The 27,840-nt window shown below is 47.2% G+C and overlaps 1 protein-coding gene across 1 annotated transcript in view; it reads left to right on the top strand.

Annotated features, from left to right (window-relative positions):
* The window catches only part of LOC138669629 (uncharacterized), a 280,728-nt gene that overhangs the window by 167,271 nt on the left and 85,617 nt on the right, over positions 1 to 27,840 (top strand). The window contains exon 19 of the mRNA XM_069756275.1: positions 22,315 to 22,443. Within this exon, the coding sequence (XP_069612376.1) occupies positions 22,315 to 22,443 (129 nt within the window). The remainder of the gene's footprint in view (positions 1 to 22,314; positions 22,444 to 27,840) is intronic.

Here is a 27,840-nt window from a genome sequence, read left to right as displayed (position 1 = left end):
CATCCTTCAATGCCTGCCACTGACAATACCATTGTATTGACATTTTTGTTATGTTAGGCCTTCGATGCCTGTCTGTGGTCACTCCTTCCACTAGGCCTCCACTGACCACACCACTGCTGCCCATGTACCCCTGGAACCAATTTAAAATTGCCTACAGCCATGTGTTATTATTTTAGGCCTTCGATGCCTGTCTGCGGTCACTCCTTCCACTAGGCCTCCACTGACCACACCACTGCTGCCCATGTACCCCTGGAACCAATTTAAAATTGCCTACAGCCATGTGTTATTATTTTAGGCCTTCGATGCCTGTCTGCGGTCACTCCTTCCACTAGGCCTCCACTGACCACACCACTGCTGCCCGTGTACCCCTGGAACCAATTTAAAATTGCCTACAGCCATGTGTTATTATTTTAGGCCTTCGATGCCTGTCTGTGGTCACTCCTTCCACTAGGCCTCCACTGACCACACCACTGCTGCCCATGTACCCCTGGAACCAATTTAAAATTGCCTACAGCCATGTGTTATTATTTTAGGCCTTCCATGCCTGTCTGTGGTCACTCCTTCCACTAGGCCTCCACTGACCACACCACTGCTGCCCGTGTACCCCTGGAACCAATTTAAAATTGCCTACAGCCATGTGTTATTATTTTAGGCCTTCGATGCCTGTCTGCGGTCACTCCTTCCACTAGGCCTCCACTGACCACACCACTGCTGCCCGTGTACCCCTGGAACCAATTTAAAATTGCCTACAGCCAGCCCAATTTTTTTATTTTAGGCCTTCGATGCCTGTCTGCGGTCCATTCTTTCAACTACTACTACACTGACCAGGGCACTGCTGCCCGTGTACCCCTGGAACCAATTTAAAATTGCCTACAGCCATGTGTTATTATTTTAGGCCTTCGATGCCTGTCTGTGGTCACTCCTTCCACTAGGCCTCCACTGACCACACCACTGCTGCCCGTGTACCCCTGGAACCAATTTAAAATTGCCTACAACCATGTGTTATTATTTTAGGCCTTCGATGCCTGTCTGCAGTCACTCCTTCCACTAGGCCTCCACTGACCACACCACTGCTGCCCATGTACCCCTGGAACCAATTTAAAATTGCCTACAGCCATGTGTTATTATTTTAGGCCTTCGATGCCTGTCTGCGGTCACTCCTTCCACTAGGCCTCCACTGACCACACCACTGCTGCCCGTGTACCCCTGGAACCAAGTTAAAATTGCCTACAGCCAGCCCAATTTTTTTATTTTAGGCCTTCGATGCCTGTCTGCGGTCCATTCTTTCAACTACTACTACACTGACCAGGGCACTGCTGCCCGTGTACCCCTGGAACCAATTTAAAATTGCCTACAGCCATGTGTTATTATTTTAGGCCTTCGATGCCTGTCTGTGGTCACTCCTTCCACTAGGCCTCCACTGACCACACCACTGCTGCCCGTGTACCCCTGGAACCAACATCAGAAAATATAAAAATAAGTATTTTGCTTATAAAAAAGAAAATACTGGAGAGATATCAAATGCAGACATTTTAACATTAAAAACAAACACATACAACAAAAATCTGGTACAGTACTAAAAATGGCCACCAGCTACAATAACTTTCTCCTGCAAGTAGTTAACTGAAAGGTTTTTTCAATTTTAAACACAGATATGGCATCCACCGAGTGTTGTCCTGTCGCGTCTTCTTTATATTATTGCCAAGAAGATGCAAAACACTGAAAATAATAAAATCATTATTTACCAAAAAAATAGAGTAAGTCAAAACCACATTGCAAATAAACATTCATTACAAATAAAGAAGCAGGGCGCGTCCGAGGGTGAGTATATACCTAATAAGAATATAATCACCCTCGGACGCGCCCTGCTTCTTTCCGACAGCCTTCCTTCCTAAGAATCAGCCCTTCCGTGGTGTAGAGAGAGGGTTTGTTACACTCCAAGGTGTTCCCCAGGTTGCCTTTCCTGAGCTTCGATCTTCCGGCTCTCGTTTAGTAGTTGTTGGAAACTACGCTGCATTGGGCCTACAAATTGGGTATGGGGTGTAGAGAGATGCTGTGTTACACTCCAAGGTGTTCCCCAGGTTGCCTTTCCTGAGCTTCGATCTTCATGCTCTTGTTTAGTAGTTGTCGGAAACTACGCTGCATTAGGCCTACAAATTGGGTATGGGGTGTAGAGAGAGGGTTTGTTACACTCCAAGGTGTTCCCCAGGTTGCCTTTCCAGAGCTTCGATCTTCCGGCTCTCGTTCAGTAGTTGTTGGAAACTACGCTGCATTGGGCCTACAAATTGGGTATGGGGTGTAGAGAGATGCTGTGTTACACTCCAAGGTGTTCCCCAGGTTGCCTTTCCTGAGCTTCAATCTTCATGGTCTCGTTTAGTAGTTGTCGGAAACTACGCTGCATTAGGCCTACAAATTGGGTATGGGGTGTAGAGAGAGGGTTTGTTACACTCCAAGGTGTTCCCCAGGTTTCCTTTCCTGAGCTTCGATCTTCCGGCTCTCGTTTAGCAGTTCTTGGAAACTACGCTGCATTAGGCCTTCAAATTGGGTATGGGGTGTAGAGAGAGGGTGTGTTACACTCCAAGGTGTTCCCCAGGTTGCCTTTCCTGAGCTTCGATATTCCGGCTCTCGTTTAGTAGTTGTTGGAAACTACACTGCATTAGGCCTACAAATTTGGTATGGGGGAAACATTGGCGCATCTGCGGTCCCTCCTTCCTCTAGGCCTCCACTGACCTGTCTACTGCTGCCCGTGTTCCCCTGGAACCAATTTTAAATTGCCTACAGGCATCCCAATTTATTATGTTAGGGCTTCGAAGCCTGTCTGCGGTCCCTCCTTCCACTAGGCCTCCACTGACCTGTCTACTGCTGCCCGTGTACCCCTTGAACCAACATCATAAAATAAAAAAAACAGTATTTTGCTTATAAAAAAGAAAATACTGGTGAGATATCAAATGCTGACATTTTAACATTAAAAACAAACACACAACTAAAATCTGGTACAATACTAAAAATGGCCACCAGCTACAATTACTTTCTCCTGCAAGTAGTTAACTGAAAGGTTTTTTAAATTGAAAACACAGATATGGCATCCACCGAGTGTTGTCCTGTCGCGTCTTCTTTATATTATTGCCGAGAAGATGCAAAACAATGAAAATAATAAAATCATTAATTACCAAAATAATAGAGAAAGTCAACACCACATTGCAAATAAACATTCATTCCAAATAAAGAAGCAGGGCGCGTCCGAGGGCGAGTATATACCTAATAAGAATATAATCACCCTCGGACGCGCAATGCTTATTTCCAACAGCCTTCCTTCCTAAGAATCAGCCCTTCCGTGGTGTAGAGAGACGTTGTGTTACACTCCAAGGTGTTCCCCAGGTTGCCTTTCCTGAGCTTCGATCTTCCGGCTCTCGTTTAGTAGTTGTTGGAAACTATGCTGCATTGGGCCTACAAATTGGGTATGGGGTGTAGAGAGATGGTGTGTTACACTCCAAGGTGTTCCCCAGGTTGCCTTTCCTGAGCTTCGATCTTCCGGCTCTCGTTTAGTAGTTCTTGGAAACTACACTGCATTAGGCCTTCAAATTGGGTATGGGGTGTAGAGAGAGGGTGTGTTACACTCCAAGGTGTTCCCCAAGTTGCCTTTCCTGAGCTTCGATCTTCATGCTCTCGTTTAGTAGTTGTCGGAAACTACGCTGCATTAGGCCTACAAATTGGGTATGGGGTGTAGAGAGAGGGTTTGTTACACTCCAAGGTGTTCCCCAGGTTGCCTTTCCTGAGCTTCGATCTTCCGGCTCTCGTTTAGTAGTTGTTGGAAACTACGCTGCATTAGGCCTTCAAATTGGGTATGGGGTGTAGAGAGAGGGTGTGTTACACTCCAAGGTGTTCCCCAGGTTGCCTTTCCTGAGCTTCGATCTTCCGGCTCTCGTTTAGTAGTTCTTGGAAACTACGCTGCATTAGGCCTACAAATTGGGTATGGGGTGTAGAGAGATGGTGTGTTCCACTCCAAGGTGTTCCCCAGGTTTCCTCGCCAATGCTTCGATCATCATTCTCTCGTTTAGTAGTTGTTGGAAACTACGCTGCATTGGGCCTACAAATTGGGTATGGGGTGTAGAGAGATGGTGTGTTCCACTCCAAGGTGTTCTCCAGGTTGCCTTTCCTGAGCTTCGATCTTCCGGCTCTCATTAAATTGTGGTGAAACGGAACAACTGCATTTGGCGTACTAGTTGGTTTGGGGCCTACTATCGGTGTCTGCCACTCCTTGCTGTTCTGCTGGTTTCCTGTCCTGAAATTCCGTTTTCAGGCGCTCGTTAAGTAGTTGTTAATGTTAGACTGCATTTGGCCTACTAGTTGGGTTGGGGCCTACTATCGGTGTCTGCCACTCCTTGCTGTTCTCCTCCACTGAACAAAGCTGTGCCGCCTGTTTACTACGGTTGCCAATTTTGAACTGCATTTCGACTACTTACTGATTTGGCCCTACTCTCTGTGTCAGCCTCTCATTCCAGTTCTCCTCCACTGCAATGCCCCCTGGTTATTCCTGTGTTACCAATTTTGAACTGCATTTAGCCCGCTTTATTCTTTGGGCCTATATCTGTGTTTCCACTTCATCGTGCCCATTGCCCAGCCAGTGATAGATGAGTCTGCTGGTACATTGACCCATAACGCAACATTCCCCGTGCATGCTACACAACAACATTGTGACCCTGCTGAAAGTCAGGTTGCTCTTCCCGCATACCATATCACCTTACACGGGGACAAAGAGGAAGGTGCAGATGAAAGTGCAGGTTCCTTCATCAGGTGAGGGGAGGAATACTAGTTGGCGACGTCACTGGCACAGGGCCTCTCATAGTACGCAAAAGTGTTGCTGCCGGTGGGAGGCGCCCCCGCCGTGCAAACACACCGCTGTACTTTGAGGGGCCCTGTGCCAGTGCCAATGCCAACAAGTGGGCCCCCCCTGCTTGCTCAGGATCACAGCACTTGCAAAGTTGAAATACTTACCTCTCCCTGCTCCACTGCCGTGACGTGGTCCAGATTTCCTGGGCCCACTAATTACTTGAACCAGCCCTACCCCACACAACTTTAGCCAAATGACCCCCAATTTCAAATGCCTTCCAATTATTATAAGGTAAATTACGCTTGACAAGCTTCATTAAGAAGAATGGATGGTTTTGACATTAAAATGGGCACTCTAGGTGTTTTCCTGGCCCCCACTCACTGCCGACTATGCTGCCCCATTGACTTGCATTGGGTTTCGTGTTTCGGTCGATCCCGACTTTACGTCATAATCGGCCGATTTCACTCGACCCGACTTTTGAGATAGTCGGGTTTCGCGAAACCCGGCTCGACTCTAAAAAGGTCAAGGTCGCTCAACTCTAGTGGTGAGATGCGATCTTGAGAGTAGAGTGGAGAGTTGATCTTCTGTAATGGTGGGGAAGTTGGTTTTGGAGGTGGAGGGCTGGGAAGTTGGGAGGAAGGGCTCTGGGGGTTGTTGACCAAAACTGTCTCTGATGCTATCAATCTTCTTGAAAAATGAGGCAAAGTCTTCAGCGGAGATAAGTGGGGAGGTGTTATGACCTGGTGGTGAGGACAATAATGGACATGGGGGTTAAGAGCACACGGAATGACCTGATAGTTACTAATAATACAGGACAAGCTCTGAGACGTGGGAACTCTGCTGACTGCAATCCCTAATCCTATCACACACACTAGAAATAGCCGTGGAGCGCTCCTGACGCTCCCTAGGCGCCTCGTCACAGGCTAAGGAACTAGCTAGCCCTAAAGATAGAAAAATAAAGCCTACCTTGCCTCAGAGAAATTCCCCAAAGGAACAGGCAGCCCCCCACATATAATGACTGTGAGTTAAGATGAAAATTACAAACACAGAGATGAAATAGATTTAGCAAAGTGAGGCCCGACTTACTGAACAGACAGAGGATAGGATAGGTGTTATGTTTGCTAATGACAGGTGTTATGAAGGCAATCCAGAGACACAGTGTGCATAGCGATTAGAGCGCACACAGTGATCTGACAAATACCCAAAAACACAAGAACGAGCTCTGAGACGTGGAAACTCTGTAGACTGCACACCTGATCCTATCCTAAACACAACTAAAAGCGGCTGTGGATTGCGCCTAACAACTACCTAGGCAACTCGGCACAGCCTAAGAAACTAGCTAGCCTGAAGATAGAAAAATAGGCCTGACTTGCCCCAGAGAAATTCCCCAAAGGAAAAGGCAGCCCCCCACATATAATGACTGTGAGTAAGATGAAAAGACAAAACGTAGGGATGAAATAGATTCAGCAAAGTGGGGCCCGATATTCTAGGACAGAGCGAGGACAGTAAAGCGAACTTTGCAGTCTACAAAAAACTCTCAAGCAAAAACCACGCAAAGGGGGCAAAAAAGACCCACCGTGCCGAACTAACGGCACGGCGGTACACCCTTTGCGTCTCAGAGCTTCCAGCAAAACAAAAGACAAGCTGGACAGAAAAAAAGCAACAAAATAGCAAAAGGCACTTAGCTATACAGAGCAGCAGGTCACAGGAACAATCAGGAGAAGCTCAGATCCAACACTGAAACATTGACAAGGAGCAAGGATAGCAGCATCAGGCGGAGTTAAGTAACGAAGCAGTTAACGAGCTCACCAGAACACCTGAGGGAGGAAGCTCAGAAGCTGCAGTACCACTTGTGACCACAGGAGTGAATTCAGCCACAGAATTCACAACAGATAGGTAACTTTGCGGTCAGCACAAAAAACTACAAAAAGACCACGCAGAGGGCGCAAAAAGACCCTCCGCACCGACTCACGGTGCGGAGGCGCTCCCTCTGCGTCCCAGAGCTTCCAGCAAGCAAGACAAAAATCAAAATAGCAAGCTGGACAGAAAAAATAGCAAACAGAGAAAAACAAGCAGGAACTTAGCTTTGACAGGTGGCATGGAGCAATGATCTAGGTGGAGTTAAATAGAGCAGCCAGCTAACGAATTAACCTCGTCACCTGTGGAAGAAACCTCAGAAGCCGCAGCCCCACTCACAACCACCAGAGGAAGCCCATGGACAGAACCAGCCGAAGTACCATTCACGACCACAGGAGGGAGCTTAACAACAGTATTCACAACAGGGAGGGAGGAGGTGCTGGGGGACGGAGGAGAGAATTGAAGGTGTTGAATAACTGTTTAGGGTTGTGAGACAGAGAGGATATGAGAGATGAGAAGTAGGTTTGTTTAGCTGTGGCGAGTGTGGTCTTGAAAGTAGTGAGGGACTGTTTGAATGCTATGAAGTGCTCGTTGGAGTGGGATCTTTTCCATCTGCGCTCAGCAGCCCTGGAAGCTCGCCTCAGTTCTTTGGTCAGGCTGGTGTGCCAGGGCTGTCTGTTGATTTTGCGAGCTTTGGTATGTGTAAGTAGGGCAGCGGATTCCAAAGCTACAGCTATTGTGGTGTTATATAGAGCGGCAGCGTCATCCGCATTGTGTATGGAACTTATGTCTGTGAGAGGGAGGAGGGATTCAGAGAATGAATGTAGGTCATGATGTTTAAGATTTCTGCGAGGGTGTGAAAGTTTGTGGGGTGGGGATTGTAGACATGGAGTGGAGAGAGATGAGAATGTGAGAAGGTTGTGGTCAGAGAGTGGAAGAGGTGAGTTAGAGAGGTTAGATAGAGAGCAGAGGCGGGTGAAGATGAGGTCCAGTGTGTGACCATCTTTGTGAGTGGCTGCAGAAGACCATTGAGTGAGGTCGAAGGAGGAAGTGAGAGTTAGAAGTTTAGTGGCAGCTGAGAGGGAAGTGTCAATGGGAATGTTGAAGTCGCCCATGATGATAGTGGGGATGTCCGCAGAAAGAAAATGAAGTAGCCAGGTGGTGAAGTGGTCAAAGAAGGTGGTGGCTGGCCCTGGGGGGCGGTAAATGACAGCCAGTTGGAGGGGGAGTAGATGCGCACAGAGTGCACCTCAAAGGAAGGGAGGGTAACAGAGGTTGGCAGTGGGATTGGGGTGAAGGAGCAGTTATCTGACAGGAGAAAACCAACTCCTCTGCCATGTTTGCTGCTGGGGCGGGGTGTGTGAGAAAGGCGGAAGCCACCGTAAGAGAGTGCAGCAGGGGAGGATGTGTCAGAAGGGGTGAGCCAGGTTTCGGTGATGGCGAGGAAGGAAAGTTTGGTAGTAACAAAAAGATCATGGATGTAGGAAAGCTTGTTGCAGATAGAGCGAGCGTTCCACAGAGCTCCTGTTAGTGGGACTGGGGAAGCGGGGCCTGGGCGAATGGGTATAAGGTTAGAGAGGTTACGGAAGTTTGTGATAGAGCGTGGATGGGAGGTAGAAATGACTGTGGGAATATGGTGTGGAGGACCAGGATTTGGAGAGATATCACCAGCAGTGAGAAGGAGCAGAGAAAGTGTTAGCAGGTGGGAGCAGGAGAGGGCATGAGGGGGCTGCCTGTGCTTTGAGATAGAGGATTGTATGTTAAGGAACAGTTCTGAGGAGGAGGTGAGATGGATGGGGAGGATAGAGGGAGAGATAAACAGTTCCTTACTTGGTGTGGGGATTGGGGGAGGTAGCAGAAAGTGAAGGATTATAGGGGTGAAAGTGAAAACAAACAGAAACATTGTTTTCAGTGACTGGCCAGTTACCTTCAGTTCCCTTCAGGTTCAATTCAGGTTTTAATTCTACTGTAATCCACACTTTTATGACACACTTCTAGGGATCTCACTGCAGACTGAAGTCTATGCAGACTTTTGCTATGCAATATATGGAAAACTAAGTGCGTTCAGGTGTGAAGCAGAGAGGAGTGGTCTCTGCTCATCTTGGTCAGAGAATTAAGAGTGGACCAGATGCATACAATCAAGCCTGAGTAAACAAGGTCATAAATATCACAGGGTAAGCTGGGGTTAGCTGAAAGGCATACCATGTGGAAGCTAGGAGCAGAGGGAAGTCTATGTGCAAAGCTGGGTGATGTACTATGTGCACTTCATAGACAGACAGCAGCAGAGCTGGGTGGATGAACATACCATGTGGAAGCTAGGAGCAGAGGGAAGTCTATGTGCAAAGCTGGGTGATGTACTATGTGCACTTCATAGATAGACAGCAGCAAAGCTGGGTGGATGAACATACCTGTTGGAAGAATAGAGATGCTTGTTAGAGTGCGATGGTGGCAGGTAGCAGGGCACAGTCTGTATACATTTTTCAGGTTTTAATTCTAATGTAATCCACACTTTTGGGACACAGTTCTAGGGATCACACTGCAGACAGCAGACAGTCCTCTACAACATAAGCAGTTACTTGTGCTGCTTATTAAAGGGAACCTGTCACCTCCCTCAGGCGTTTGTAACTAAAAGAGCCACCTTGTGCAGCACAAATGCTGCATTCTGACAAGGTGGCTCTTTTAGTTATGATGCCTGCACGCGCTGAAATAATCACTTATAAAATCCCGTCCCGCAGTGTCTTCTGATTTATTCTCACTGCGGGGCTGGGATCTCGGGCAGGGAGGCCGCACAGGCGCAGTCAGCTAGACTGCAAATGAGGACAGAGGATGGGCAGCGCTCACTGTGCATGCCCAAGGCATGAGAAAAGAGCGCAGGCGCCGGCTCATTTGAAAACAGAGCTGAGGATGTGGCGCCCGGCGTGCACAGGCCCGCAGTGACGGCTGTGCTGCGTCTGATTAGCAAGGAAAGACCCGCCTCCGGGAATATTTCAGGGTAAGAGGGGGCACATTTTATAAGTGATTATTTCAGCGTGTGCAGGCATCATAACTAAAAGAGCCACCTTGTCAGAATGCAGCATTTGTGCTGCAAAATGTGGCTCTTTTAGTTACAAACGCCTGAGGGGGGGGGGGGTTGACAGGTTCCCTTTAATTCTTATTCATTCTTCACTAGTGATGAGTGAGTATACTTGTTGCTTGGGTTTCCCGAGCAGGCTCGGGTGATATCTGAGTATTTGTGACTGTTCGGAGATTTAGTTTTCCTTGCCACAGCTGCATGATTTACGGCTACTAGACAGCTTGATTACATGTGGGGATTCCCTAGCAACTAGGCAACCCCCACATGTACTCAGGCTGGCTAGCAGCCGTAAATCATGCAGCTGTGTCAACAAAAACTAAATCTCCGAGCAGTTACAAATACTCAGAGACCACTCGAGCATGCTCGGGAAAACCCAAGCAATGAGTATACTCGCTCATCTCTATTCTTCACACATCCAGCATACAAACATGTTCTCGAGTGATTAAAAGTATGGAATATAAGACTAACAGGGGCACAAAACACATATAAATATTGTCACAAAATCTATTTAAATAAGAGGACATGCAAAGAAGGAGAGCTCACACACTAGACAGAACATCCTCTAAACAAAAAAAGATAGGGACATAACTATAGGGGGCATAGAGTATCCTGTTTCACTTAAGGCACAAACACTGAGGGGGCACAAAAGTTTCATCTGCCTCCTTTGAAGAGACCAGTATTATGCAGTTATATGAAAACGTTTGGGCACCCCTATTAATCTTAAGCTTAATGTTTATATAAATTGTTTTTTTTTGCAACAGCTATTTCAGTTTCATATATCTAATAACTGTTGGACACAGTAATGTTTCTGCCTTGAAATGAGGTTTATTGTACTAACAGAAAATGTGCAATCTGCATTTAAACAAAATTTGACAGGCGCATAAGTATGGGCACCCTTATCATTCTCTTGTTTTAACCCCTTCATGACCCAGCCTATTTTGACCTTAAAGACCTTGCCGTTTTTTGCAATTCTGACCAGTGTCCCTTTATGAGGTAATAACTCAGGAACGCTTCAACGGATCCTAGCGGTTCTGAGATTGTTTTTTCGTGACATATTGGGCTTCATGTTAGTGGTAAATTTAGGTCAATAAATTCTGCGTTTATTTGTGATAAACACGGAAATTTGGCGAAAATTTTGAAAATTTCGCAATTTTCACATTTTGAATTTTTATTCTGTTAAACCAGAGAGATATGTGACACAAAATAGTTAATAAATAACATTTCCCACATGTTTACTTTATATCAGCACAATTTTGGAAACAAAATTTTTTTTGTTAGGAAGTTATAAGGGTTAAAATTTGACCAGCGATTTGTCATTTTTACAACGAAATTTACAAAACCATTTTTTTTAGGGACCACCTCACATTTGAAGTCAGTTTGAGGGGTCTATATGGCTGAAAATACCCAAAAGTGACACCATTCTAAAAACTGCACCCCTCAAGGTACTCAAAACCACATTCAAGAAGTTTATTAACCCTTCAGGTGCTTCACAGCAGCAGAAGCAACATGGAAGGAAATAATGAACATTTAACTTTTTAGTCACAAAAATTATCTTTTAGCAACAATTTTTTTATTTTCCCAATGGTAAAAGGAGAAAATGAACCACGAAATTTGTTGTCCAATTTGTCCTGAGTATGCTGATACCTCATATGTGGGGGTAAACCACTGTTTGGGCGCACGGCAGGGCTTGGAAAGGAAGGAGCGCCATTTGACTTTTTGAATCAAAAATTGGCTCCACTCTTTAGCGGACACCATGTCACGTTTGGAGAGCCCCCGTGTGCCTAAAAATTGTAGCTCCCCCACAAGTGACCCCATTTTGGAAACTAGACGCCCCAAGGAACTTATCTAGATGCATAGTGAGCACTTTGAACCCCCAGGTGCTTCACAAATTGATCCGTAAAAATGAAAAAGTACTTTTTTTTCACAAAAAAATTCTTTTAGCCTCAATTTTTCATTTTCACATGGGCAACAGGATAAAATGGATCCTAAAATATGTTGGGCAATTTCTCCTGAGTACACCAATACCTCACATGTGGGGGTAAACCACTGTTTGGGCACATGGTAAGGCTCGGAAGGGAAGGAGCGCCATTTGACTTTTTGAATGAAAAATTATTTCCATCGTTAGCAGACACCATGTCGCGTTTGGATAGCTCCTGTGTGCCTAAACATTGGCGCTCCCCCACAAGTGACCCCATTTTGGAAACTGGACCCCCCAAGGAACTTATTTAGATGCCTACTGAGCACTTTAAACCCTCAGGTGCTTCACAAATTGATCTGTAAAAATGAAAAAGTACTTTTTTTTCACGAAAAAATTTTTTCGCCTCAATTTTTTCATTTTCACATGGGCAGTAGGATAAAATGGATCCTAAAATTTGTTGTGCAATTTCTCCCGAGTACGCCGATACCTCATAAATGGGGGTAAACCACTGTTTGGGCACTCGGCAGGGCTCGGAAGGGAAGGCGCGCCATTTGACTTTTTGAATGGAAAATTAGCTCCAATTGTTAGCGGACACCATGTCGCGTTTGGAGAGCCCCTGTGTGCCTAAACATTGGAGATCCCCCACAAGTGACCCCATTTTGGAAACTAGACCCCCCAAGGAACTTATCTAGATGCATATTGAGCACTTTAAACCCCCAGGTGCTTCACAGAAGTTTATAATGCAGAGCCATGAAAATAAAAAATAATTTTTCTTTCCTCAAAAATGATTTTTTAGCCTGGAATTTCCTATTTTGCCAAGGATAATAGGAGAAATTGGACCCCAAATATTGTTGCCCAGTTTGTCCTGAGTACGCTGATACCCCATATGTGGGGATAAACCACTGTTTGGGCGCACGGCAGGGCTCGGAAGGGATGGCACGCCATTTGGCTTTTTAAATGGAAAATTAGCTCCAATCATTAGCGGACACCATGTCACGTTTGGAGAGCCCCTGTGTGCCTAAACATTGGAGATCCCCCAGAAATGACACCATTTTGGAAACTAGACCCCCAAAGGAACTAATCTAGATGTGTGGTGAGGACTTTGAACCCCCAAGTGCTTCACAGAAGTTTATAACGCAGAGCCATGAAAATAAAAAAAAAAATTATTTTCTCAAAAATAATCTTTTAGCCTGCAATTTTTTATTTTCCCAAGGGTAACAGGAGAAATTTGACCCCAAAAGTTCTTGTCCAGTTTCTCCTGAGTACGCTGATACCCCATATGTGGGGGTAAATCACTGTTTGGGCACATGCCGGGGCTCGGAAGTGAAGTAGTGACGTTTTGAAATGCAGACTTTGATGGAATGCTCTGTGGGCGTCACGTTGCGTTTGCAGAGCCCCTGATGTGGCTTAACAGTAGAAATCCCCCCACAAGTGACCCCATTTAGGAAACTAGACCCCCAAAGGAACTTATCTAGATGTGTGGTGAGCACTTTGAACCCCCAAGTGCTTCATAGAAGTTTATAATGCAGAGCAGTGAAAATAATAAATACGTTTTCTTTCCTCAAAAATAATTATTTAGCCCAGAATTTTTAATTTTCCCAAGGGTAACAGGAGAAATTTGACCCCAATATTTGTTGTCCAGTTTCTCCTGAGTACGGTGATACCCCATATGTGGGGGTAAACTACTGTTTGGGCACATGCCGGGGCTTGGAATTGAAGTAGTGACGTTTTGAAATGCAGACTTTGATGGAATGCTCTGCGGGCGTCACGTTGCGTTTGCAGAGCCCCTGATGTGCCTAAACAGTAGAAACCCCCCACAAGTCCACATGGGGCCCATTTTGGAAACTAGACCCCGAAAGGAACTTATCTAGATGTGTGGTGAGCACTTTGAAATCCCAAGTGCTTCATAGAATTTTATAATGCAGAGCCGTGAAAATAATAAATACGTTTTTTTCCTCAAAAATAATTATTTAGCCCAGAATTTTTTATTTTCCCAAGGGTTACAGGAGAAATTGGACACCAAAAGTTGTTGTCCAGTTTCTCCTGAGTATGCTGATACCCCATAAGTGGGGGTAAACCACTGTTTGGGCACACGTCGGGGCTCAGAAGGGAAGTAGTGACTTTTGAAATGCAGACTTTGATGGAATGGTCTGCGTGTGTCACGTTGCGTTTGCAGAGCCCCTGGTGTGCCTAATCAGTAGAAACCCCCACAAGTGACCCCATTTTAGAAACTAGACCCCCCAAGGAACTTATCTAGATATGTGGTGAGCACTTTGAACCCCCAAGTGCTTCACAGACGTTTACAACGCAGAGCCGTGAAAATAAAAAATCATTTTTCTTACCTCAAAAATTATGTTTTAGCAAGCATTTTTTTAGATTCACAAGGGTAACAGGAGAAATTGGACCCCAGTAATTGTTGCGCAGTTTGTCCTGAGTATGCTGGTACCCCATATGTGGGGGTAAACCACTGTTTGGGCACACGTCAGGGCTCGGAAGTGAGGGAGCACCATTTGACTTTTTGAATACGAGATTGGCTGGAATCAATGGTGGCGCCATGTTGCGTTTGGAGACCCCTGATGTGCCTAAACAGTGGTAACCCCTCAATTCTAACTCCAACACTAACCCCAACACACCCCTAACCCTAATCCCAACTGTAGCCATAATCCTAATCACAACCCTAACCCCAACACACCCCTAACCACAACCCTAACCTCAACACACCCCTAACCCTAACCACAACCCTAATTCCAACCCTAACCCTAAGGCTATGTGCCCACGTTGCGGATTCGTGTGAGATATTTCCGCACCATTTTTGAAAAATCCGCGGGTAAAAGGCACTGCGTTTTACCTGCGGATTTTCCACGGATTTCCAGTATTTTTTGTGCGGATTTCACCTGCGGATTCCTATTGAGGAACAGGTGTAAAACGCTGCGGAATCCGCACAAAGAATTGACATGCTGCAGAAAATACAACGCAGCGTTTCCGCGCGGTATTTTCCGCACCATGGGCACAGCGGATTTGGTTTTTCATATGTTTACATGGTACTGTAAACCTGATGGAACACTGCTGCGAATCCGCAGCGGCCAATCCGCAGCCAAATCCGCACCGTGTGCACATAGCCTAATTCTATGTATTATATGTAAGGTATGTGCACACGCTGCCGAAAACGCTGCGGATCCGCAGCAGTTTCCCATGAGTTTACAGTTCAATGTAAACCTACGGGAAACAAAAATCGCTGTACACATGCTGCGGAAAAACTGCACGGAAACGCAGCGGTTTACATTCCGCAGCATGTCACTTCTTTGTGCGGATTCCGCAGCGGTTTTACAACTGCTCCAATAGAAATCGCAATTGTAAAACCGCAGTGAAATGTGCAGAAAAAAACGCGGTAAATCCGCCATAAATCCGCAGCGGTTTAGCACTGCGGATTTATCAAATCCGCAGCGGAAAAATCCGCAGAGGACCAGAATACGTGTGCACATACCGAAACCCTAACCCTAGCCCTAACCACCCTACCCCTAACCCTAACCCTACCCCTAACCCTAACCCTAACCCTACCCCTAACCCTACCCCTAACCCTAACCCTACCCCTAACCCTAACCCTAACCCTACCCCTAACCCTACCCCTAACCCTACCCCTAACCCTAACCCTACCCCTACCCCTAACCCTACCCCTAACCCTACCCCTAACCCTAACTCCCATTTCACCCGATCTGCAGGGACAGGGGGAGTGGTAGTTTAGCCCAGGGGGGGTGGCTTCACCCCCTCGTGGCTACGATCGCTCTGATTGGCTGTTGAAAGTGAAACTGCCAATCAGAGCGATTTGTAATATTTCACCTATTATAACGGGTGAAATATTACAATCCAGCCATGGCGGATGCTGAAATATCATCGGCCATGGCTGGAAATACTAGTGTGCCCCCACCCCACCCCACCGATCGCCCCCCCAGCCCCCCGATCTGGCCGGTACACTGCTCCGGCTCCCCTCCGTCCAGTGCTCCGCTCCCCCCCGTGCTCTTGTCCGCTCCCCCAGTGCTCCAATCACCCCCCCGTGCTCCAATCACCCCCCCTGCACTCCGATCCACCACCCCCCATGCTCCGTTCCACCCCCCGTGCTCCGTTCCAGCCCCCCCGTGCTCCGTTCCACGCCCCCCGTGCTCCGTTCTACCCCTTCCGCGCTCCGATTCCCCCCCCGTGCTCCGATCCCCCCCCCGTGGTCCCCCCCACCCCATCATACTTACCGATCCAGCCGGGGTCCCGTCCGTCTTCTCCCTGGGCGCCGCCATCTTCCAAAATGGCGGGCGCATGCGCAGTGCGCCCGCCGAATCTGCCGGCCGGCAGATTCATTCCAAAGTGCATTTTGATCACTGAGATATAATCTATCTCAGTGATCAAAATAAAAAAAATAATAAATGACCCCCCCCCCCCCCTTTGTCACCCCCATAGGTAGGGACAATAAAAAAATAAAGACATTTTTTTTTTCCACTAATGTTAGAATAGGGTTAGGGTTAGGGGTAGGGTTAGGGGTAGGGTTAGGTCTAGGGTTAGGGTTTCGGTATGTGCACACGTATTCTGGTCCTCTGCGGATTTTTACGCAGCGGATTTGATAAATCCGCAGTGCTAAACCGCTGCGGGTTTATGGCGGATTTACCACGTTTTTTTCTGCGCATTCCACTGCGGTTTTACAATTGCGATTTTCTATTGGAGCAGTTGTAAAACCGCTGCGGAATCCGCACAAAGAAGTGACATGCTGCGGAATGTAAACCGCTGCGTTTCCGTGCAGTTTTTCCGCAGCATGTGTACAGCGATTTTTGTTTCCCGTAGGTTTACATTGAACTGTAAACTCATGGGAAACTGCTGCGGATCCGCAGCGTTTTCTGCAGCGTGTGCACATACCTTTAGAATTAGGCTATGTGCACACGGTGCGGATTTGGTTGCGGATTTGGCTGCGGATTGGCCGCTGCGGATTCGCAGCAGTGTTCCATCAGGTTTACAGTACCATGTAAACATATGAAAAACCAAATCGGCTGTGCCCATGGTGCGGAAAATACCGCGCGGAAACGCTGCGTTGTATTTTCCGCAGCATGTCAATTCTTTGTGCGGATTCTGCAGCGTTTTACACCTGTTCCTCAATAGGAATCCGCAGGTGAAATCCGCACAAAAAACACTGGAAATCCGCGGAAAATCCGCAGGTAAAACACAGTGCCTTTTACCCGCGGATTTTTCAAAAATGGTGCGGAAATATCTCACACGAATCCGCAACGTGGGCACATAGCCTTAGGGTTAGGGTTGGAATTAGGGTTGTGGTTAGGGTTGTGATTAGGGTTATGGCTACAGTTGGGATTAGGGTTAGGGGTGTGTTGGGGTTAGTGTTGGAGTTAGAATTGAGGGGTTACCACTGTTTAGGCACATCAGGGGTCTCCAAACGCAACATGGCGCCACCATTGATTCCAGCCAATCTCGTATTCAAAAAGTCAAATGGTGCTCCCTCACTTCCGAGCCCTGACGTGTGCCCAAACAGTGGTTTACCCCCACATATGGGGTACCAGCGTACTCAGGAGAAACTGGACAACAATTACTGGGGTCCAATTTCTCCTGTTACCCTTGTGAATCTAAAAAAATGCTTGCTAAAACATCATTTTTGAGGAAAGAAAAATGATTTTTTATTTTCACGGCTCTGTGTTGTAAACGTCTGTGAAGCACTTGGGGGTTCAAAGTTCTCACCACATATCTAGATAAGTTCCTTGGGGGTCTAGTTTCTAAAATGGGGTTACTTGTGGGGGGTTTCTACTGTTTAGGCACACCAGGGGCTCTGCAAACGCAATGTGACGCCCGCAGACCATTCCATCAAAGTCTGCATTTCAAAAGTCACAACTTCCCTTCTGAGCCCCGACGTGTGCCCAAACAGTAGTTTACCCCCACATATGGGGTATAACCGTACTCAGGAGAAACTGGACAACAAATATTGGGGTCAAATTTCTCCTGTTACCCTTGGGAAAATAAAAAATTGCAGGCTAAAATATCATTTTTGAGAAAATAATTTTTTTATTTTATTTTCATGGCTCTGCGTTATAAACTTCTGTGAAGCACTTGGGGGTTCAAAGTCCTCACCACACATCTAGATTAGTTCCTTTGGGGGTCTAGTTTCCAAAATGGTGTCATTTCTGGGGGATCTCCAATGTTTAGGCACACAGGGGCTCTCCAAACGTGACATGGTGTCCGCTAATGATTGGAGCTAATTTTCCATTTAAAAAGCCAAATGGCGTGCCATCCCTTCCGAGCCCTGCCGTGCGCCCAAACAGTGGTTTACCCCCACATATGGGGTATCAGCGTACTCAGGACAAACTGGACAACAATATTTGGGGTCCAATTTCTCCTATTATCCTTGGCAAAATAGGAAATTCCAGGCTAAAAAATCATTTTTGAGGAAAGAAAAATTATTTTTTATTTTCATGGCTCTGCGTTATAAACTTCTGTGAAGCACCTGGGGGTTTAAAGTGCTCAATATGCATCTAGATAAGTTCCTTGGGGGGTCTAGTTTCCAAAATGGGGTCACTTGTGGGGGAGCTCCAATGTTTAGGCACACAGGGGCTCTCCAAACGCGACATGGTGTCCGCTAACAATTGGCGCTAATTTTCCATTCAAAAAGTCAAATGGCGTGCCTTCCCTTCCGAGCCCTGCCGAGGGCCCAAACAGTGGTTTACCCCCACATATGAGGTATCGGCGTACTCGGGAGAAATTGCCCAACAAATTTTATGATCCATTTAATCCTACTGCCCATGTGAAAATGAAAAAATTGAGGCGAAAAGAATTTTTTTGTGAAAAAAAAAGTACTTTTTCATTTTTACAGATCAATTTGTGAAGCACCTGAGGGTTTAAAGTGCTCACTAGGCATCTAAATAAGTTCCTTGGGGGGTCTAGTTTCCAAAATGGGGTCACTTGTGGGGGAGCGCCAATGTTTAGGCACACAGGAGCTATCCAAACGCGACATGGTGTCCGCTAACGATGGAAATAATTTTTCATTCAAAAAGTCAAATGGCGCTCCTTCCCTTCCGAGCCTTACCATGAGCCCAAACAGTGGTTTACCCCCACATTTGAGGTATTGGTGTACTCAGGAGAAATTGCCCAACACATTTTAGGATCCATTTTATCCTGTTGCCCATGTGAAAATGAAAAAATTGAGGCTAAAAGAATTTTTTTGTGAAAAAAAGTACTTTTTCATTTTTACGGATCAATTTGTGAAGCACCTGGGGGTTCAAAGTGCTCACTATGCATCTAGATAAGTTCCTTGGGGCGTCCAGTTTCCAAAATGGGGTCACTTGTGGGGGAGCTCCAATTTTTAGGCACACGGGGGCTCTCCAAACGTGACATGGTGTCCGCTAAAGAGTGGAGCCAATTTTTGATTCAAAAAGTCAAATGGCGCTCCTTCCCTTCCAAGCCCTGCCGTGCGCCCAAACAGTGGTTTACCCCCACATATGAGGTATCAGCGTACTCAAGACAAATTGTTCAACAACTTTCGTGGTTCAGTTTCTCCTTTTACCATTGGGAAAATAAAAGAATTGTTGCTAAAAGATAATTTTTGTGACTAAAAAGTTAAATGTTCATTTTTTCCTTCCATGTTGCTTCTGCTGCTGTGAAGCACCTGAAGGGTTAATAAACTTCTTGAATGTGGTTTTGAGTACCTTGAGGGGTGCAGTTTTTAGAATGGTGTCACTTTTGGGTATTTTCAGCCATATAGACCCATCAAACTGACTTCAAATGTGAGGTGGTCCCTAAAAAAAATGGTTTTGTAAATTTCGTTGTAAAAATGACAAATCGCTGGTCAAATTTTAACCCTTATAACTTCCTAACAAAAAAAAATTTTGTTTCCAAAATTGTGCTGATATAAAGTAAACATGTGGGAAATGTTATTTATTAACTATTTTGTGTCACATATCTCTCTGGTTTAACAGAATAAAAATTCAAAATGTGAAAATTGCGAAATTTTCAAAATTTTCGCCAAATTTCTGTTTTTATCACAAATAAACGCAGAATTTATTGACCTAAATTTACCACTATCATGAAGCCCAATATGTCACGAAAAAACAATCTCAGAACCGCTAGGATCCGTTGAAGCGTTCTTGAGTTATTACCTCATAAAGGGACACTGGTCAGAATTGCAAAAAACGGCAAGGTCTTTAAGGTCAAAATAGGCTGGGTCATGAAGGGGTTAACTTGCTGCAGATGGTGTCGCTGTGCATCGGGCAACTATACAACGCACTTTGCTCAAGGAGAAGCTGTATGGGAGAGTGATGCAAAAGAAGCCATTTCTGCAAGCACGCCACAAACAGAGTTGGTTGAGGTATACAAAAGCACATTTGGAGAAGCCAATTTCTGTTTGGAAGAAGGTCCTGTGGACTGATGAAACCAAGATTGAGTTGTTTGGTCATACAAAAAGGCGTTATGCATGGCGGCCAAAAAACACAGCATTCCAAGAAAAACACTTGCTACCCACAGTAAAATTTGGTGGAGGTTCCATCATGCTTTGGAGCTGTGTGGCCAATGCCGACACCGGGAATCTTGGTAATGTTCATGAATCAGTGACAAAGTTGAAGCTACGCAGGGGATGGATCTTTCAGCAAGACAATGATCCAAAACACCGCTCCAAATCTACTCAGGCATTCATGCAGAGGAACAATTACACTGTTCTGGAATGGCCATCCCAGTCCCCACACCTGAATATCATTGAACATCTGTGGGATCATTTGAAGAGGGCTGTCCATGCTCGGCAACCATCAAACTTAACTGAACTGGAATTGTTTTGTAAAGAGGAATGGTCAAAAATACCTTCATCCAGGATCCAGGAACTCATTAAAAGCTACAGGAAGCGACTAGAGGCTGTTATTTTTGCAAAAGGAGAATCTACTAAATATTAATGTCACTTTTCTGGTTGGGTGCCCATACTTATGCACCTGTCAAATTTTGTTTGAATGCAGATTGCACATTTTCTGTTAGTACAATAAACCTCATTTCAAGGCAGAAACATTACTGTGTCCAACAGTTATTAGATATATGAAACTGAAATAGCTGTTGCAAAAAAAAACAATTTTTATAAAACATTAAGCTTAAGATTAATAGGGGTGCCCAAACTTTTTCATATAACTGTAAATAGAGATAAGAGGATCCATCCTCAGGGGATCAAGCTCAAGCTAAATTTCCTGAAATTGGCGGTTTAGTTCAAATTTGAAAATGTTTATGCTCGATTCGCAGTTCCTCCCACTTTCCTTCCCAAACTGCTGAAGAATCAGAGAGCAGGCTAAAGTCATTTTGCATTGCATTGCGGGCCTCTCCATAATGCCCTACAGCTATGACATCATACAGATATATACTTTGTACCGCGGTGGTCAGTACCTGGGCCATCCCAGATCAGCGGTTCTCAGTGGAGCACAGTTTGTACTGCACAGTCATTTTCCATCTACAAAGTCACTGGGTAATTCTCTCCATTCTGTTATATGTAAACTCTTATGGTCAGCTGTGTTCTTTCTCTCTTTCTCTGTTTCCAATAGAGTGTAAGCTTTTAATGATCAGAAGGGTCCTCTCTCTCCTGTAGAGTGTAACTTCTTATGGTCAGTGGGGTTCTTCATATCTCTCGCTACCACATGTGTATTTTCCTAGCAATTACAAGATTTTCAGTATTGAGATTTGCACAAATTTATACTCAGCAAATCAAATTTTTCATGAAAGTTTAGCAAAGTTACGGAATTTAAATTTCAAAAGATCTGCTCATCTCTTATTATAAATAGAATATATTTGTTGCAGACTTTGAATTATGGCCCAAGAAATTCCAGTTATGACAAAAGATAATGAAATCCAATGCTATAGGTCTTGGAGGAATCATAGAAGGCAACTCATTGTTTCTATGTGGATTTTGAAGCAAATTTTCTTTAAGATTAATTTGAGAAACATGCTTCAAATACTCTTGGATGTGGATATTGAAGCAAATCCATTTCAAAATCAGTGTATAAAAACTCCATTTTAATATACCCTGAACTTGAAATAAGTCACGTTCCTAAAGTGTGCATGTGTCACTTTTAAAGGGATATCCCCTTTCACTTATTTTTAATCTGCATTGTTTACATTGGTTGAGACTCTAACCTCAGTGATTGGCAGCAGCGCTGATGACATGACATCTCTATTACAACTGATCAACAAAGACTGAGGCAGCGGCATAGACACAGTGCTGGACCCATGGAGGGCAAGCAAAGCTCAGTTTGTTATTTTACACATAAATATGGCTTTGGACTACAAATAGGTGAAAGGGGTCAATCCCTCTAAGTTAATCAAATAATAGGAGTTTGCACACCAACACTTCTTGCTGTTTCACTTAGATGTGGCCAGAGCAAAGTATTTTTTAATGAATTTACTCCAGAAAACATGCATTGATATTTATAATATTCTTTTATATAGCCTTAACATAAGCCATAATGATGTACATCAGTTGTCTTTAGTCACATCATTCTCTGTCCCCAACTATCTAAATTCCCAATTAGCCTAATATGATTTTGACCCCAGTACTCCATTTTAAAAACAGTGTTACTGATTGTCCCTGTTGTAGCTGTTCCTTTAATGCACCTTCCTTTCTGTTTAATTACACAGCCACAATCAATTCTGTGTTCCTCCAGAAAAATGTTTCGATGATAGATAAAGGAGCAGCAGGAGAGGAAAAAGTTGAAGGAAAGGAGATGAAGGAGCTGACAAATAATGGCCATCTCTTTAAAGAAACGGGTAAGTATGCAGGTATGGCATATAAGCAGGGACTTCAGATTTTCTCAATTTTTTTTTATCCCCATTACAAAATGGAGTGGCTGGTTGGATGAATGATGAACGATCTATTCATTCTCTATTGGGCTGCTGGGAATAAATAGAGTAATGGTCAAGCATGAGCACTGCCCTCCAACGAGAATAAAATTTTGCCGTTCTGCCGTTTGGTTCAGATCCTAGTGGTCAGACCCCCAGGATCAATATGTGATAACTAGTGTTGAGCGATACCTTCCGATATCGGAAAGTATCGGTATCGGTTTGGATCGGCCGATATTCAAAAAATATCGGATATCGCCGATACCGATACCCGATCCCAATGCAAGTCAATGGGACCAAAATATCGGAATTAAAATAAACCCTTTCTTTCCTTGTAGGTTCATTCTACCTGAAGGAAAACAACTAAGAATAATGTAGGATGTATGGGGGAGGTGGCGGAGACATTAAAGGCAATGAGGATTAGTCCAATCAAATAGAATAGCATGTTTTTTTTTTTTTTTTAAAGACGTTCGGATTGAAAAAGATATTGAGTATGTAAATTTTTTTTATTTTGTCAGATATTGATGTTTCACTATTCCACGCCCTTCCCCTTCTTTTTTTTCTTTTTTTTTTTTTCTTTTCCCACACTTTCATCTTCATCATCATCAGCATCCTTGACATCAACTTCTTCACCTTATTCATCTTCTTCTTCATCTTCTACCTATTTTTTTTTTTTATTACATTCTTCATATTCATTTTCTTCAACTATTATTATTCTTCCTATTCTACATATTCTTTTTATTCCACTGTTATTATTCTTCCTATTCTACTTCTTCATCATATTCTCATTTGTGACAGGCATTCCCGTAGTTGTTATCTATAAAAGTTGGAAGATTACACCTTCCGTTCTGCCAGTCACAAAAGTTACATTTGTCCGCGTTCAGTTTGGCCTGCAGCATCAGGCTTTATCCAGGGGCACCACGAGGAGGAACGGACTCACCCCCATACACTGCTTAGTCTTCTTCTGCATATAATTTAGATAATATCTTTTGCTCTGATATTAAGTCTTATGCTTAATGTTCTTCTGCTCTTTGTTCTGCAGCCTCTTGTTCTTCTGCTTCTCGGTCTTCCATGTTGTCGTCTCCAGGGTCTTCGTCTCCAGTGTCGTCATCTCCGCCGTCGTCGTCTCAGCCGTCGTCGTCTCCGCCGTCGTCGTCGTCGTCGTCATCGGGGTGGTCTTCCGGGTCGTCGTCATCGGGGTGGTCTTCCGGGTTGTCGACGTTAGGGTCTTCAACTTGGAAATGTAGCAGAAGGTACAAGAAGGCTGAGAAAATGCCAAGAACCAGCTGATGGAACTGGAACTCGGATGGCTACCCGAAGGTTCAAGAGCCTATGGAACTACCGAGGACCAGCTGACGTTACTGGAACCCGGTTACTAAGCAGGAGGTACCCGTGCTAAAAAGCACTACCAAGGACCGCCTGACGTTGGCGGAACTCGGATACCCAGAAGGAGGCACCTAAGCCAAAGGCTCTGCCCGGAACCAGATGACGTTACTGGAACCAGGATGGGGAGCAGAAGGTACAAGAGCAAAAGACACTGCCGAGAACCAGCTGACGGTACTGGAACCCGGATGGGTAGCCGAATGTCCAAGAGCCAATGGAACTACCAAGGACCAGCTGACGTTACTGGAACCCGGTTACTAAGCAGGAGGTACCCGTGCCTGAAAGCACTACCAAGGACCACCTGACATTGGTGGAACTTGGATACCCAGAAGGAGGCACCTAAGCCAAAGGCTCTGCCCGGAACCAGCTGACGGTACTGGAACCAGGATGGGGAGCAGAAGGTACAAGAGCAAAAGACACTGCCGAGAACCAGCTGACGGTGCTGGAACCAGGTGGTGGACCCGAAGGCCCACAGGAGAGGAGAGAACAGCTAGGCCGCGAGGCAGCCGCAGTTACCGAACCCCAACAGTCCTACAGGGGGAGCTGGGCCTACTGGCACTACAGAACCAGCCTTGACTACCAGTTCACGCAGCCCACATAGGAAGCTCCTAAACTGGAGGCACCCTGGAGTTGGCTAACTCGACCGCCCCACGACGGGGCAAGCATAGGCGTCTCAGTGAAGTTGACACAACCCGGAAACAGCTGACGGTGCTGAAACCAGGCTTGGCACGAGGGAGTACCTGTGACAAGAACACTGCCGAGAACCAGCTGGCGGTGCTGGAACCCGGATGCGTTGCCCCAGTGTGCAAGAGCCAATGGCACGACCGAGGACCAGCAGACGGTGCTGGAACCCGGTTACTAAGCTGTAGGTGCCCGCGCTTAAAAGCACTACCAAGGACCGCCTGGCGTTGGCGGAACTCGGATACCCAGGAGGAGGCACCTAAGCCAAAGGCTCGGCCCGGAACCAGCTGACGGTGCTGGAACCAGGTGGTGGACCCGAAGGCCCACAGGAGAGGAGAGAACAGCTAGGCCGCGAGGCAGCCGCAGTTACCGAACCCCAACAGTCCTACAGGGGGAGCTGGGCCTACTGGCACTACAGAACCAGCCTTGACTACCAGTTCACGCAGCCCACATAGGAAGCTCCTAAACTGGAGGCACCCTGGAGTTGGCTAACTCGACCGCCCCACGACGGGGCAAGCATAGGCGTCTCAGTGAAGTTGACACAACCCGGAAACAGCTGACGGTGCTGAAACCAGGCTTGGCACGAGGGAGTACCTGTGACAAGAACACTGCCGAGAACCAGCTGGCGGTGCTGGAACCCGGATGCGTTGCCCCAGTGTGCAAGAGCCAATGGCACGACCGAGGACCAGCTGACGGTGCTGGAACCCGGTTACTAAGCTGTAGGTGCCCGCGCTTAAAAGCACTACCAAGGACCGCCTGGCGTTGGCGGAACTCGGATACCCAGGAGGAGGCACCTAAGCCAAAGGCTCGGCCCGGAACCAGCTGACGGTGCTGGAACCAGGTGGTGGACCCGAAGGCCCACAGGAGAGGAGAGAACAGCTAGGCCGCGAGGCAGCCGCAGTTACCGAACCCCAACAGTCCTACAGGGGGAGCTGGGCCTACTGGCACTACAGAACCAGCCTTGACTACCAGTTCACGCAGCCCACATAGGAAGCTCCTAAACTGGAGGCACCCTGGAGTTGGCTAACTCGACCGCCCCACGACGGGGCAAGCATAGGCGTCTCAGTGAAGTTGACACAACCCGGAAACAGCTGACGGTGCTGAAACCAGGCTTGGCACGAGGGAGTACCTGTGACAAGAACACTGCCGAGAACCAGCTGGCGGTGCTGGAACCCGGATGCGTTGCCCCAGTGTGCAAGAGCCAATGGCACGACCGAGGACCAGCTGACGGTGCTGGAACCCGGTTACTAAGCTGTAGGTGCCCGCGCTTAAAAGCACTACCAAGGACCGCCTGGCGTTGGCGGAACTCGGATACCCAGGAGGAGGCACCTAAGCCAAAGGCTCGGCCCGGAACCAGCTGACGGTGCTGGAACCAGGTGGTGGACCCCAAGGCCCACAGGAGAGGAGAGAACAGCTAGGCCGCGAGGCAGCCGCAGTTACCGAACCCCAACAGTCCTACAGGGGGAGCTGGGCCTACTGGCACTACAGAACCAGCCTTGACTACCAGTTCACGCAGCCCACATAGGAAGCTCCTAAACTGGAGGCACCCTGGAGTTGGCTAACTCGACCGCCCCACGACGGGGCAAGCATAGGCGTCTCAGTGAAGTTGACACAACCCGGAAACAGCTGACGGTGCTGAAACCAGGCTTGGCACGAGGGAGTACCTGTGACAAGAACACTGCCGAGAACCAGCTGGCGGTGCTGGAACCCGGATGCGTTGCCCCAGTGTGCAAGAGCCAATGGCACGACCGAGGACCAGCTGACGGTGCTGGAACCCGGTTACTAAGCTGTAGGTGCCCGCGCTTAAAAGCACTACCAAGGACCGCCTGGCGTTGGCGGAACTCGGATACCCAGGAGGAGGCACCTAAGCCAAAGGCTCGGCCCGGAACCAGCTGACGGTGCTGGAACCAGGTGGTGGACCCGAAGGCCCACAGGAGAGGAGAGAACAGCTAGGCCGCGAGGCAGCCGCAGTTACCGAACCCCAACAGTCCTACAGGGGGAGCTGGGCCTACTGGCACTACAGAACCAGCCTTGACTACCAGTTCACGCAGCCCACATAGGAAGCTCCTAAACTGGAGGCACCCTGGAGTTGGCTAACTCGACCGCCCCACGACGGGGCAAGCATAGGCGTCTCAGTGAAGTTGACACAACCCGGAAACAGCTGACGGTGCTGAAACCAGGCTTGGTACGAGGGAGTACCTGTGACAAGAACACTGCCGAGAACCAGCTGGCGGTGCTGGAACCCGGATGCGTTGCCCCAGTGTGCAAGAGCCAATGGCACGACCGAGGACCAGCTGACGGTGCTGGAACCCGGTTGCTAAGCTGTAGGTGCCCGCGCTTAAAAGCACTACCAAGGACCGCCTGGCGTTGGCGGAACTCGGATACCCAGGAGGAGGCACCTAAGCCAAAGGCTCGGCCCGGAACCAGCTGACGGTGCTGGAACCAGGTGGTGGACCCGAAGGCCCACAGGAGAGGAGAGAACAGCTAGGCCGCGAGGCAGCCGCAGTTACCGAACCCCAACAGTCCTACAGGGGGAGCTGGGCCTACTGGCACTACAGAACCAGCCTTGACTACCAGTTCACGCAGCCCACATAGGAAGCTCCTAAACTGGAGGCACCCTGGAGTTGGCTAACTCGACCGCCCCACGACGGGGCAAGCATAGGCGTCTCAGTGAAGTTGACACAACCCGGAAACAGCTGACGGTGCTGAAACCAGGCTTGGCACGAGGGAGTACCTGTGACAAGAACACTGCCGAGAACCAGCTGGCGGTGCTGGAACCCGGATGCGTTGCCCCAGTGTGCAAGAGCCAATGGCACGACCGAGGACCAGCTGACGGTGCTGGAACCCGGTTACTAAGCTGTAGGTGCCCGCGCTTAAAAGCACTACCAAGGACCGCCTGGCGTTGGCGGAACTCGGATACCCAGGAGGAGGCACCTAAGCCAAAGGCTCGGCCCGGAACCAGCTGACGGTGCTGGAACCAGGTGGTGGACCCCAAGGCCCACAGGAGAGGAGAGAACAGCTAGGCCGCGAGGCAGCCGCAGTTACCGAACCCCAACAGTCCTACAGGGGGAGCTGGGCCTACTGGCACTACAGAACCAGCCTTGACTACCAGTTCACGCAGCCCACATAGGAAGCTCCTAAACTGGAGGCACCCTGGAGTTGGCTAACTCGACCGCCCCACGACGGGGCAAGCATAGGCGTCTCAGTGAAGTTGACACAACCCGGAAACAGCTGACGGTGCTGAAACCAGGCTTGGTACGA

This window comes from Ranitomeya imitator, chromosome 3, assembly GCF_032444005.1.
Source record: "Ranitomeya imitator isolate aRanImi1 chromosome 3, aRanImi1.pri, whole genome shotgun sequence".
NCBI classification, from domain to species: Eukaryota; Metazoa; Chordata; class Amphibia; order Anura; family Dendrobatidae; genus Ranitomeya; species Ranitomeya imitator.
Note: the sequence above shows the minus strand (reverse complement) of the source record. Positions and strands in the feature narration are given on the sequence as shown.